The sequence below is a fragment of the Catharus ustulatus genome, chromosome 20 (assembly GCF_009819885.2).
Source record: "Catharus ustulatus isolate bCatUst1 chromosome 20, bCatUst1.pri.v2, whole genome shotgun sequence".
Lineage (NCBI taxonomy): Eukaryota > Metazoa > Chordata > Aves > Passeriformes > Turdidae > Catharus > Catharus ustulatus.
Window position 1 is genome coordinate 8755393 of NC_046240.1, and position 14843 is coordinate 8770235.

Genomic DNA, 14843 nt, shown 5'->3' on the forward strand with positions numbered 1-14843 from the left:
GAGGCAAAAATGTACCTCAACAGCTCCATCATTATTTTTATGTCAGTGATTGCATGATAAAATATTTATTCAGCAAGTCTATTTCTTTTCCTACATGGTTTCCTTATATTTCCACTTTCCAAAAAATGGAAAATACTTTTAAATGTCACCTGATGGAGGAAGTGAATTCTAAAACTGTAAAACTGCTATAAACCTTACTACTTAAATTTCTTTCTTTGAAAAATGCATTCTATGTTCTTCCTTTTTCCCTTCCTTTTCTCTTCTTTTCTTTTAACTGACAAAGTGGGTAAAAATGTTTTAAACCAAGAGCATTTTCACTGTGGTATAACCTGTATTTAAAAAGCAAGATACCAGAGAAATGAACACTTGGTGCAGGAGGAGGGAGTATCAGGAACCACCCATCAACACCAAGATAAAAATTCATGCTACAATTTCACACAGAGAATCGTGACTGTTAAGAATGAATATTCATAGATAACTGCTTAAGAAAAGTGTGGAATAACCTGATATAAACTCAGCAAAATGAAGCCTGGTAAAGCACAGTAGCAAAGCTTTCACAAACTTCAAGGCTAAATTCTGGTTTGTGCCTGATGAAGACCTTGCTGAAGCAGCAGCTTGACTCCAGACTCTTGCTCTTGTGCCCACACAAGTAACACTGCTTAGAAGAGTGAGGTAGTTATTCTCAGGTCAGTATCTATTTAGATGAGATTTAGGCAGCTCCAAGGCACAGGTTTACACGAGGACTCTGTGACTTTCAAACTTAGCACCAGCACCAAAACAAAGCAGAGGTCCTACACCTCCAGAACGACCAGGTGAAGGGACAGCTGAGCTGGGAAAACTCAGAAAGGCCAAGAAAAACCCAGGCTGGAGATTGAATTTCCATTAGATCTGTGAATCCAAGATGATGTTCTTAAAATACATGATCTACTAATCTACATTAATCACCTTCAGCAATGTTTTTTTTAATTTCCTTTGATCAAAAGCATCTTGCAAACTCAAATTTTTTTCCTTAACTCACTGTTCTTGTCAAAAGTTTGGACTGGCTACAATGCAGAGCTCTCTCCTTCCCTTACCATTAAATATGCATGAATACTTCAAAGCCTAATGCTTTACTGCACACTTACTGTTACATGGAAGTTTGTGAGTGGCCCTAGGGAATGTCCTCAGCTTTTCTGTAACAATAAACTCAATCAAGTGCTACCTATAACATAAGCCTAAACCAGCTCACTTAATTTGCAAGTCTAACATCCAAAATTGTGGAAAAGGCCTGCAAACAAAGATGTTAAGTATAACAACCCATGGAAAGGAATGCAATTGCTGGGAGTTTGTAAAAGGCCTTAAGGACCTCCTTGCAAAGCTTAAAGACATTCTCTGACTCTTGTCTTGTGTACAAAGCAAGTGACACTGGTTTAAATACCATGAACATTTCCAGCCAATGTAAACCAGCTTAAAAACCAAACTATGACAAAACATACCATCCATGAAAACACTGTTTTGAAACGTGTTTTGTTTGGCTTTGCTTTACAAAATGGTAAAATGTGAAAGGAAAATTAAAAACCAAGAAACAACCCTGAACTTAGTTAAAGAGAAAACTCTGTGTATGCACACATCTCCTGGAAATTAATTTTATATCCTATAGTTATAGGAAAAACTGGAGGACCCAACTAGCTAAAGTTAATAAAGACCAAAGTCTGACAGCTGCTTCTAAAAACTGTACAAAAATCCTCAACAGGAGAGTGCTGTGCAGAACTCAGGCAGTAAACTCCACCCTGCACTTCACTGCTCACAAACTGCACCAATCAGGCATCCCTGGTGTGGTTCTATTAACTCGTGTTTTATAATTGCCTTTGATAATAACCACACTATCCTGACTGAAGGATTTGCACCTGGTTGCTCTATACTCCTGTGCATATGGTTTTTTGCAGTAAATATAGAGCGTGGAATTATTTTGAATTATTTAATTTTCACACCTTACAATATTTTGGGGAGAAAAATCTACAACACCTTCCCTCCCCCCACCACCTAAATGTTAAGAATAATTTATCTGTGTGTTTCTGTCTTTTTACTCTGAAGAATGGAAAAGATATATGTATTCACATGTGAAAAAATATATTTCTATATTATGTGATTCATATATGATGTATTCTAGATATACAGTTTAGCTGATCCTAATGGAATTGATAAAATTTAATCAAAGCTATTCTTATGGTCATGAAAGGGGGATGCTTGGAATAGTTGTGATAGTAGGATGTGTCTTGCCCACATGGAAAATCTGGAACACTTCAGTGGGAAACAGAAGGAAATGAGGAGTTGAGATGAGGTGAAGGGCTAATGTGTGGATATCACAAGCAAACAGCAATCTTTGCTCCTCAGATGCTGGTCAGGAATCAGAGCTTTACCCAGAGCTCAGTCCCCAGGGGAGGGATGAGACAGAGACCTGTCCCTGTGCATGAGCAGCTCCTTCCCTCCTGCAGAACATTTGCTTCTGGAGTCTGAAGGGGAGGATGCTCATTGATGGCCACTGACATTCCTTGGCCTGTCACAAGACAAATCACTCATGTTGTTTACTCCAGTCCTGGCCACTGAAGACAAACTGGCATGTCTGAAAATGTCTTGGCAAAGAGGCAGGAGTAGAGGTATCTACATTTAACTTATAATATGCTTGCAGCATGATTAAATAAAAACATAACCACCTGTTACTCCTAATTCAGTGGGAGTATCTATTTTCAATTATAGCATTTACTATCCACCCTCAAGTATGGCAAGGAACACCATGGCAACATAAACACAGTCGTGGCTGCTTGAGAAAGTTAAATTATAAATAGCAATGTATAGCCCATGAGGTCCTGGAAATAAACTAACTAATCCATAGGCATTTGTTACTATGACATAACATTTCCACTCAAATGCTGTTTGCCTCATCTCAAACTCCCTCAGAACAGATTTAGAAGTTCAGCATCACTTGATTCCAAGTGAGTTCAAGTTAAGGCATGAAAGAAAGCAGAGATAGTGAAGAAAATAAGCTGTAGCAGAAGAGTGGAGAACAAATTAACAACAACACCAACAACAAAAATCCCTATTTAGGCTTTATTCTGTTTCCACTGAAGTTAATGGGAAAAAAAATCCCAATATACCCCAACTGTATAACAGACTCCCCTTAATATAGACAAACATGTTTTTATACTGAATCATCCCTGAGGAGAAAAAAAGAAAAAAGAAAAAAAGAAAAAGAAAAAAAACCCAAAAAAACCCTAGGCTTAATTGAGTCGCAAACAGTTTAGAAATGCAAATAAACTTAGCAACCCTCTAAGACATTGGAGAAATTTTGGAACTTGCTGCTCTCTTTAGCTTCATTCTGGGAGAAAGATCCATGGTAACTGCAGGAATACAGGGATTCAACCCGAGCCGAGCGCTCAAGAGGCAGCTGAATTATCAATTGTTCCAGTCTGCTGTGCAGTTCCTTATTCCCTCAAAGCCTGGGCCAAGCAAGAGTGGCAGCTTTTTGCCAGCTGGCCACACGCCTGCTGGGCTGGAGAGGCTTCCTCACTTCTGAGTGACCAAAGGCTCAAAAATGGGAGAAAGGAAAGGAAATCAAAGGCTCTATAACACTAGGACTGAACATTGAGAGCAAAGAGGTAACTGAGGAGTCTGTGGTGTGAAGACAGCAAGAATTTCACTTAATGTAAGCTCACAGACATCACAGAGGTTTGACACAAATCTAAATGTAAACATGTGATAATATTACTTAGTTTAGGAAAGAATTAAAAATTTGAAGATCTATAGATTTAAAGACATCAGCTTGGTCTCTTTCTTGCTCAGAACAACAGACTTGAGAAATTTACATTTTCTTTTAGTTTACAGGCATTGGTTAAAGTCCACTTTTGGTCAGATTGATAAAAATCTGTAATGGATCTCCTGAGGTCAATGGACTTCAGATTTACACCATGCAATTAAAATGGAATTTAAATTCTCAACATTTCTGTTCTAAAAATATGCTGTGTTTTATCACACATATTTGGTGAAATCTTGGTCTCTTGGACATCAGTGACAGCACTCATTGGTATTACTGTGGTCTAATTTCCACTGAGTGGAAAGATTTAAATCAATTTTATATCAAGACTATGGTATAAAAGAAGCAGGTAGGTTATTAAAGACTGTAATCATGTGCTTCATTTGGCTTATTGCAAGTCATTTTACAAATAATTTATTAAATGAAAATATTACTTAGAGGTCAGCTAATTGGCACTTTTGAAAAAAACCTTACAGAATCAGAGAAGGAGATGGATAAATTTGTCAGGCATCTTTCAGAAGATGGGATTGTACATACCAGGACCAGGGTTCAAATGGACCTAACAAGTAAGACTATTTAAAAATATCTATGTATGACCAGGAGAGATTCAAGCTTGGCATGGGTAAGAACTTCAACAGAATTATCATTGTCTTTACTTTGTGATAAAGACAATTTTTTGGTTCATGGTAGACTTCTGTATTTTGGGAACCTTCCAAGCAACATGGTGCCACTAGCATGAAAGGTTATTTTAATAACTTTTACATAAAATGAGAGCAAAAACCCGAAAATATATTCAAAAATTAGTTGTGTTTGTCATCAGTGGCTGATTGTTAATCAAGCACTTGAGCAACAATGTGTGTCACACTGGAGTGTCATTATCACACAATTATTTTGTCATGCATTGTAATAATATTTTTACAGAAAAAATCCCTGAACACAGTCATTAATTGGTCAAGACATTGAACCTAAGATGACATTTAGTGTGATGAAATGGAAAAAAAGGCATTCTCAGCATGCTCACAGAAAATAATTCCCACAGAGCCAGAGTATTCCTAAATCACTTGGGCAAGAACTAATCTTAGAACAGACACGTAAAAACTCCTAAATAAAGACCATGATTTTTCTGGAGAGCATATGAACAAGTCTTTGACTAAATCCACAAACATTCATGTCCTGTGACTCACATGACTCCTTTAAATTAAGTGTGCTTTAAATTAAGTGTGTGTGCAAGTTATGGATGTGCTAGAGCTTGGAGGGTGCACAGCAAAACCAGCCTTGGAACTGCAGAAGTATGAAACCAATAGAATCCAAAACTGCTTCAGCATTTTCTAACCACAAACAAGAAAAAGATGAAAATGCTTTTTTTTTTCCCCAAGAAGAGCCATTAAAATGTCATTCCTACAATTTAGCACCCTGCATTGTACTTCAGAAAATTAAAAATAACATTTTGATACATGTCCAAGGATTCAAAACTGGCTGATCACTTATAACCAAAATTGGAAAGAAATGATGAACTTAGAAGGAGATAAACAAGACTAAGCCCAGACTAAAAGCATTATATATAAACACAGGTGGAGTTCAAGTCTGGTTCCTCCCACCTACAGACTGCAAATCCATCTGTTAACCCAACTTGAAATCTAAATTACCTTTTCTTCACTCTTTTTAAACACAGTCAATAATCCTGGGGAGCACCTTTCTCCTTGCTTTTTAGATGCCTGCAGACATTGGGAATTGCAGTTAAATGTGAGCACAATATTCCTACAGAGAGCTCTTCAGGCTGCAGTGGAGGGCTCTCATAGCACATTTGCATGAGATGTTATTATTTGCTTTATTTTGGTATCTCACAAAATCTAGTGCTGGTCATGATAGATACTCTATGAACAAAAAAAAGATAAATATAAGGCAAATTAAAACTTCATGTGGGGGGGGAAATCCAAGTTTTCCATTAATAAAGATAGAAAAGATTATTCCTTACCCACAATGACTAAGAATATTCAAGGGTTTGCATGTGTGTGTTATCCATCCCCATGCTCAGAGTACATAATGGTTGCTTGTGTGTGAGGTTGGACAGCCAAAATGGAAAGGCTGTGTGGATTTCAGCATCCACAACCGACTCACTTTGATAGGAACAGCCTGAGGAACACATTTGTCAGCTCACCAGTCAGAAGAATTTAGTGAATGAATCATTGTTATAAACTATGGGGTTTCCATTATCTGACTAGGCAGCCTTTTGTACCCAAGAACATGATCTCTAAGAGATTTTACAATGCAAATGCATATCAGACTAAAATGAATACTCATGAAGGAAAATATAATTTGTAACCTTTCCTAGTTAGTACAGAAATCTTTGTCTTCCTCTAATCTAAAAGGCTTTAGAGACTTTAAGAACTATTAATCACTCAACTTTTTTATAACACATACAATCAAGTACATGAAAATGGATATAGCTGTATTATTTCTAACCTTAAAAGTATAAAGAATGAAGAAATCAAACAGACTGGACTATGGGAAAATGTATTTGACATATCAGAGCTATCAAACTTCAATATAGACACCTACATTTACTATCAGGTACATAAACACAAGTTGTCAGAATTTCAAAAGTGCTGATCATTCGACATTAGCATCAACTCTTACAAGAACTTCAAGTTCTCAGCAAGACAAAGTTCACCCCCAAAAAAAACCAACAATCAGAAAACTCTAAGTTTTAAAAGCCAGTATTGACATTCTGTGTTTTTCTCTCCCTGTTCTTTTATTTCCAAACCTACATTGTGCTTCAAAATCAAACACACCTCATGGAGTTCTTGATAGAATCAAGGCTCTGTGGAGTGCTTTAGGTAGAAAATATCCTAAAGCACCAACAGGCTGCATTTTCTTTTGTGGGAAATCCAAAACTGGGCCTGTACTTTACTAAAAAAGCCCTCAAATAAAATGTGTGGCATTATCTGATATATACATATTTATACATATATATGTACACCTTGGAGAAAACAAATGTTAACAGGGAAAGACAGGACAAGGGAGATAAACAGAGATGGATGTCCAAGTCTGCAGTTCCTTGGGTAATATCTAATCCTTTCCACTGAAAGAGTTTTTAAATGATTTACACTGAAGTCTGCAGAACAAAGATTGTGTTGTTTCTTTCACAGTTATACTGAAACATGCAAACAGGAGTAAGGGAGAAAATGCATATTTTTGGATTTTTATTTGCAGTGGAAATCAGTGGAGGTTTGACATCTGCTCTGCATTGCTGCTCTTTTACAGCTGACCACAACTAACGTAAGAAGGCCAAACCAAAGCAAGGTGTTGATTTTTTCTCATGCTAAAAAACCAGCATTGAGTTTCATCTGTTTCCTCTTGCAACTAGACTGTGCAGCAAAAGAAAATTGAATAGGTATTCCTCCTAATAGTTAACTTCTGGTGCTTTCTCTCATGGGTTTTATCTGTTACAATGATTCTTTCCAGGCCTTAACATTTAACATGAATTTAAGGTCACACTGTAGTAGCAAAGGCCTTATGAGGAGAGTAGACATGAGCACCCACCAAAAACCACATCCAACCCCTTTGCTGACAAAAGACATACACAAGGAATTCTTTTAAAGGGTGAAAAGATGCTCAGAATGGTGCAAAGCAGTTTTCTAGCTCAATAATTAACTCTGAATCCTCCTCAGACCAATGTGTCAGTGCCTCCACTGTATGAATTGCAAAAGGCAGGTGAGGCTGCTGATGTTCTCAGAAGGCATCTCCTGGCAGAATGATTAACTACAGCAAAAGGTCCTTTATATTTCACAGCAATTCGGTATATTGTAAAGGAATTGGTGTGAGATGCATTAGAGCTGTTGATAGCTTAAATTAAAATTGCATAATAAGCCTCTGTTTTTGCTGGACCACCTTAGCTCAAAAATGCCAGATAAACATTTTCTGCAGAGGTCATGGACATGACATGGTCCAACTACAATTCATTTACAAGTAATTAAAATAAATTAAATTTTATAAGATGATGACTTCAGCTTAAGTTTGTTTATAGTCCTCTTGCTTATGACCAACATACTGTTTTTACAAGTGTTCCATACATTTATATATTCCTGAAAATATATTCTGTAGCTATAGTTGGGAAATGAAGGAAATGGACACAGCTGACCATTATTTAATCTGTCTGTTTGCAGGATGAGTAGATGTAGTTTGCCCTCCAGCAGATCACTGCACTTTAGAGTCAAATTATTTTACAGTTTGTATCCTACTAAAGGCTTTGCTGTACTACATGTATATAGTTCTGTCCAAATATTGTAACACCTGCTGACTCTCAGGGCATAACAACCCTTTCTCAAATGCTTTCAATGAGCTTTAAATCTGTCTGAATAAAACATGTTATAACATATACCCTTTGTACACAGAATGGGAAACTATGAAATCTCTTAAAGAAGAAGTGTACACAAGATTCAGGGGATACAAATACTGTTTGCACAGATGTTGTTGAAATAATTTAATGCAAATAATCCACACTGGGAGAATTCATAATGTTTGAAACAAGAACTAAACAATGGATATTATTATAAAGCAGCAAGGATAAGACCTCTAAAACCAGAATTTGTTGATGCTGAAAGGACTTTTAGTTGAAAACCCATGATCTGCATTTACAGACATTTTGCAGGTCTCTGCTTGTTTGTATTCATGACGATACAGCTGATCCTCCACACCTCATGCAGGCGTGCTCCCCACAGATCCAACCTGGCCTTTATTTAAAACAGAGTGCCAGTGATTCCACCAGCCTCAGCAGAGATAATCTTGGTTGAAATAAAGAACAAAGGGAAGAAAAACCTGTCAGGACTTTAGGGATTGGCCATGCACATACAGAAACTAACAGAAACCTTAATGGTCATCCCTGTTTCCAAGGAGAAAACCCTATGCCTCCTGTAGTTTATTTGATGTTCAGCTTTCAAATTTACATAACCCAGCTTCACATCACTCATAGCATTTTACAGCAGTAACAACACAATTTGCAATAGGATCCAGCAAAAATGTCTTTCCATCAATTTCCCTAAAGAATAATCACTTTCCTCACAAATGAAGAATTTCACAATACTTTGCCTCTTCCAGAAGAGTTCAGTACCACACTAACCTACCACATTTGGTTTATATTTTCAGATAAAGGTATCTCTGAAGTACAAACCCATATAATCCTTTCTGTGAAAAATTGTGGAATTCTGATTGCCATGAGCTCCAACCCTGAGAATTTTTTTGCATCTCCGCTCATTTCAATTGCTTGGTGTTCTTTTCACTTGCTTAGGAATGTGTTTTTTTATCTGATGATATTTAAAACCCACAATGCAGCCTATTATAAAATTCTCTCATATGATGTAACAAGCTATTTGGAAGAATGAACTAACACATGAAAATGCAAGGGGAAAAATAACCAAGCAGCAGGCTCATTTATTAATTGCAGCTGGAATGAAGACTGGTACCATATCCTATGGAGTTACTGGAACAGATTTTACTCACTTTATACACTAATGCAAAGAAATGGCTTTTTCTAATTTATAAGGTCTCCGTGTTAACAAATGGATTGAATTTGCCAAAAGTACCACAAATGAGGTAAAGAACGAATTGGCAATCATATTCATTTTGTCTACCAACAGTTCCATCCTGACCTTACCTGCAAAGTTCTTACAGCAGATGTTATTATTTTGCTTAGCAGTTAACATGGTGCTTCCTTTCTCAAATTATTTTAAAGCTGATCGGGCAGCTTGTGACTATGCACACGTAACAGACCTAAACAGCTGTAAAAATTACAGATTACTGAGGAAGGCTCAGCCTTGAATAAGAATTGTAGTGTGGGACACCTCAGCAAGAACTCTTGGAACAACCCATCTTTCCTGGCGCTTATGAACAAGCATCAAATATGCACCTCCAACTCCTGGATCCTGGCTCAAAATACACCACAACAGTTCAGACTATAGCAAGCAGCATTTCTTAGGAGATGTTTTCTTTGCAAGAAAGCATTTGGCCTCCAAGCAGACAGGTAGATAAACAAACCTCCTATAAATATTTGGGTATCTTATCTAATACGGGCATCAAGGAAAGAACGCCTCAGGAACAGGATCTGCAGTAGCTAATGAAGGAATTTCCTATCCACAACAGTGCCAGAAACTCTTTAAACCTGGAGACAGTGCTGCTGTTACACTGACATCTATCAGTTTTTCACTCTTCTCTAGAGATAAATTTAGGTCATAATAGTCAGCAACATGAACTCCTACACTGCTGCATGCACAGGTATTTACATGCAAGGTCCTGACTTCCAGTTACCTGCCTGGACATTACACAACACTTTACTGCACATTTTTTCACATTACACACAAAATCTGGCTACAGAAGATTGGATACAGGTGCTTGGCTGACAGAGCTAACACTTCATCTTCCTGCCTGTGACAGATTATTTTCACAGGAATGATATGGAAACCGGTCTGGTCTTGGTGACAACACCACAAATTAAGGACACAGTTCTTTCTCATTCATGTTGTGAGACTTCTATGGCAAGAAGAACAGGCAAGGCAGTGATAAAAAAAGGAAGCTGCTCAAGGAATTGCTTTTGGATGTATGTATAAAGTGCACAGGCTGAAAGGCAGAACATCCAAACAACAGAAAAAACAGAGTTTATTAAGTTCACATAAGAAAAACAGCACAGAAAGGGAATCCATGCTGTTGCATAAGAAAGAACTGCATTTTTCCCACACTTGTTGAGACAGGACCTCAAAAATTCTTGGGTGCTTAACTGGCAGTGGTGTCCATGTGGTTCAGGCACCCGAGTGCCACTGCACATCAGAGCCCAACACCCCAACCCCGTGGGAAATTACAGTTCCTGCGGAAAATGCCTTTCCCTCAAAGCCCACTGAAGTTCAGAGTGACTTTGCACCCTGCAGAAGGCAGTTTGGGCCTCTTAGAACCAAAATCTCTTGGCTTTTGAAGGGTGAGCATTCCCCCACGATGTTCTCCTGACGACTGCACAATGAAGTACCTTATTCGACATAGATAGCAAAAAATCTCACTGTGTTGGTAGTTAATGTGCAAGTAAGGGTAAAAATAAGATAACACCACCTTCCTAAGACTGTAAGAAATGTCACAAAGATGAACTATGAGAAAATACAGTGTGGAACTTCTTTAGTACACAAATACTGTAAGAAAAAGAAGGTATTTGCTAATTTCAAAATTTTGTACTGGTTCATTTTATAATTAATAATTGAATTGATGCTAAACATCAGACATGTTCTAGGTTCCTCATTCAGGCATCTCATCTACAGTGCTTGGATTAAATAATGGATGATTCAACATAAGAGAAATGACAAAATCGAGTATCTTTACTAATTCTGTTAACATTCTAGAGAATAAATGACATCCAGCCTTGCCTTCTGCCTCATCATGAATCAACCATTCCTGTTTTGGAAGATTTTTTAAACTTTTCTGCATCTGGAAATCATGTTTAACAATAATGTTTCAAAATAAATTAGATCTGCTCCCTTCTGATGATGTAATAAACTGTTATTAACTAAGTGTGGTAGTCTAAGAACCGCAGGAACCGACTTGGATAAAATGTTATCTACATTAGGGTGATGCAATAAACAGAGAAAATTATGCATTAAAAGAATAACGCCATCCAATATCACAGCATATGATATAACTTGGATGGAAACATGCTAGAATTAAACCTGTGTCTATTTAACTTCATGTGTGCGGTGGTTTTAGCTCCTGCTCCCAGCAGAAGGAATTTCCTGAGCAGTCTGAAGTAAATATTTGGCAGTTCCAATTCTGAGTTTTAGAGAACTGTTAATTTGCCAAATGTGAAGATACAGACAAAACGACCATTGAGACGAGTACTCTCTCACACCCGCGAGGACTTCTGCACGCATACTGCAAAAAATAAAACTGTGCGGCAAAACACTCGCCTGGATGAAGCCAAAGAACAAAAGTGTACATTAATTAGGGGATTAATGAGCGAACTGGCGCGCTGCTCCCGGGACCCTCGGCCGGGACCCTCAGGCGGGGCCGGAGCGGGGCCGTGGAGGGGCTGTGGAGGAGCCGGAGTGGGGCCGTGGAGGGGCTGTGGAGGGGCCGGAGCGGGGCTGTGGCATGACCGGAGCGGGGCTGTGGCTTGACCGGAGCGGGGCCGTGGAGGGGCCGGAGCGGGGCCGTGGAGAGGCTGTGGAGGGGCCGGAGCGGGGCCGTGGCATGACCGGAGCGGGGCTGTGGCTTGACGGGAGCGGGGCCGTGGAGGGGCCGGAGCGGGGCTGTGGAGGGGCCGGAGCGGGGCCGGAGCGGGGCTGTGGAGGGGCTGTGGAGGGGCCGGAGCGGGGCCGGAGCGGGGCTGTGGAGGGGCTGTGGAGGGGCCGGAGCGGGGCCGGAGCGGGGCTGTGGAGGGGCTGTGGAGGGGCCGGAGCGGGGCCGGAGCGGGGCTGTGGAGGGGCTGTGGAGGGGCCGGAGCGGGGCTGTGGAGGGGCCGGAGCGGGGCTGTGGAGGGGCTGTGGAGGGGCCGTGGAGGGGCTGTGGAGGGGCTGTGGAGGGGCTGTGGAGGGGCCGGAGCGGGGCTGTGGAGGGGCCGGCGCGGAGCTGTGGAGGGGCCGGAGCGGGGCTGTAGAGGGGCTGTGGAGGGGCCGGAGCGGGGCCGTGGAGGGGCTGTGGAGGGGCCGGAGCGGGGCCGTGGAGGGGCTGTGGAGGGGCCGGAGCGGGGCCGTGGAGGGGCCGGAGCGGGGCCATGGAGGGGCCGGAGCGGGGCTGTGGAGGGGCTGTGGAGGGGCCGTGGAGGGGCTGTGGAGGGGCTGTGGAGGGGCCGGAGCGGGGCTGTGGAGGGGCCGGAGCGGGGCTCTGGAGGGGCTGTGGAGGGGCCGGAGCGGGGCGCCCCCTGGCGGCCCCGCCGCCCCCCGCGGGACCAGCGGAACTTTGCGCGCACCTCGGCGCAAAATGCGCGCTCAGAGCGGGCTCGCTCCCCTCCGCGGTGCCCAGTCGGCCAGATAAGACAACACCGAGTTTTTTTGTATTTGCAGGACACTAAACCATAAAGCATCATCTCCTTTCCAAACGCCATCGGGCCTTTGGGCACCTAATTGCACCCACAAACACTTCATGAACACCAATAACTCCAGAGCACGTGTACTCCGTGTCGGTATTTCTGTCTTAATCGAGACAGTGAGCCGGTGGGATGCTTGCAGATAAATAAAAATATAATGTTCCTAACATAGAGTTCAGAGCACCGACAAAGAGCTGTTTGACTTTCAATCACTTCTTTACATGACAACAAAGTTTTACTAATAAATTATCACCTCTCTTCCCTACCTGTGCTGGAGTTTAAGGCCATGTTCAGCTGCGAGGGTATTTTAAGCAAAGGCGAAATATGTTTAGAATCTGGGTTTCGGACAAACGCTTTATCAGGTAGAAATTTCAGCACAAAGCATTCCCTTGCAAATATGCGTGAAATTCCTCCGAAAAGTCTGGTTGGAAAATCTTTATAAACAATATTTTGACGACACAATGCTTTTGATACACTTAAGTTACCTTCGTTCCTGCAAGATTCCTATATTTTCCAATGAAAACATTCCTCTCTAACCAGTCATCTCCGACTAAGTTCATTACACGAAGAAAAAATATTCAGCAAAACAAATATAACCTCAATTCGCCTTGCAAGAGAAAAGGCTCGCTAAGGAACAGCCTCTCCGGTACGAGCGCGGATCTTACCTCTTCAACTGTCAGAGGCATACAGATCCGGTACTCCTTCATGAGCATATTCCTGCTGCTCAGTGCGGACCGGCGAACTGGGAGAAAAGTGGTGATTTCTGCACAGAGATCACGACGGAAACCAAACAAGGGGGAAAATAACCAAGCCTCTTTCTCTGTGCGCTCTTGACAATGTGTCCACAAGACAGTAATGCAACCATCCAGGAAGGCTGACCCAGCAAGAAGAGAAATCACCACAACAGCTTCTTTCTCCCAGTTCTTCCTCCTTCACACTGCGATCATGGGAATCTCACAGGCGCTCGCACCGAGATACGCTACAAAGTCTCAAACCCCCACCGCCCCAGCCGAAGACATCCGTCGGAAGTGCATGGAAACGCCGGGCTCTCTCGCGGCTGTGTCAAGACATGCCTGGGGCGGCGAAAAGAACAAACGAGCCGAAAATGTGGCTTTCGCCCCCGCCGGCAGCACGTCGGGCGGCAGGAGAGATGCGATGCTGATTCCCAAGACAAAGGCTTTTTATAACGTTGCCTTCCCCGGCTGCCAAGCGCGGCTCCCACCTCCCCGCCGCAACGCGGCTGCGGCCGCCGCGGCTCCCGCTGGGCTCGGGGGAGGGTACGGGGGGGCAGCGCGGCGCTCGGGCGGGCGGCCGCGGCTTTCCCGGCGCAGCCGCGGCCGGGGCTGCTCACGGGCGGGCGGGCTCGGCGGGCGCGAAGCGGCTGCAGCGGCGGCGGCCCCGGCGGGGCTGGGCTAACATCAGCGGGGCGGCAGGAAGGAGGGAGGGGGCCGGCGGGGGGGCAGCGGCCGCCGCCGCTCGGGCGGGTTCACGGGGCCGGGCCCGCAGGGCTCCGGGCAGCGCCCGCCCGCGCCTCCCGGCACGGGGACACCGGCAGCGCTGAGCCCCGAGAATTCGCGATTGCTGTTAATTCTGCCGTGAGGACTTCTCGGGTTTTGGAAGTTTATTGCTCTACGCGTGACAAGGCACCTTGCAAAGCATTTTGCACCCCGGTGCAGAAGCAGCGAGCCCGTGAGCCTCGGGCTCGCACCCGCCTCCTTGGTACAAAAGGAAAGGAAAGGACAGCGTGCGCTCGGTGCGGACACACACAGGATGTGGAGGCCTCACCCATTTCCCTTCTGCTCAGCCCTCCGCTATCAGCCAGCACAATTTGTAGCACAAATAAAACCCTTTTTCCATATCAGGTTTTTTTTTTTTTCTTAACTTTCAAATGGCACGCAGAAAGTTCAGTTAAAAACCGCCTCCTTCTCAGCTGAACTATAAAGCCAGAAACGTTTTAGGTCTCCCCCTCTCCTTTAGTGAGGAATTTGTTAGTGACAT

General features: G+C 42.6%; 1 protein-coding gene across 3 annotated transcripts in view; it reads right to left on the bottom strand.

The window, feature by feature from the left end:
* Positions 1-14111, bottom strand: part of PITPNC1 (phosphatidylinositol transfer protein cytoplasmic 1) — a 77322-nt gene extending 63211 nt beyond the window's left edge. Inside the window, exon 1 of one of the 3 annotated variants that reach the window (XM_033076639.2) lies at positions 13511-14110. Coding sequence is in view for 2 of the 3 variants with exons in the window: in XM_033076638.2 (XP_032932529.1) it covers positions 13511-13558 (48 nt within the window). In the remaining variant the exon portion in view is untranslated. Of the gene's footprint in view, positions 1-13510 lie in introns of all 3 variants that reach the window. The other 2 variants (XM_033076638.2, XM_033076640.1) reach the window with 2 other exon arrangements.
* Between the last annotated feature and the right edge of the window lie 732 nt (positions 14112-14843).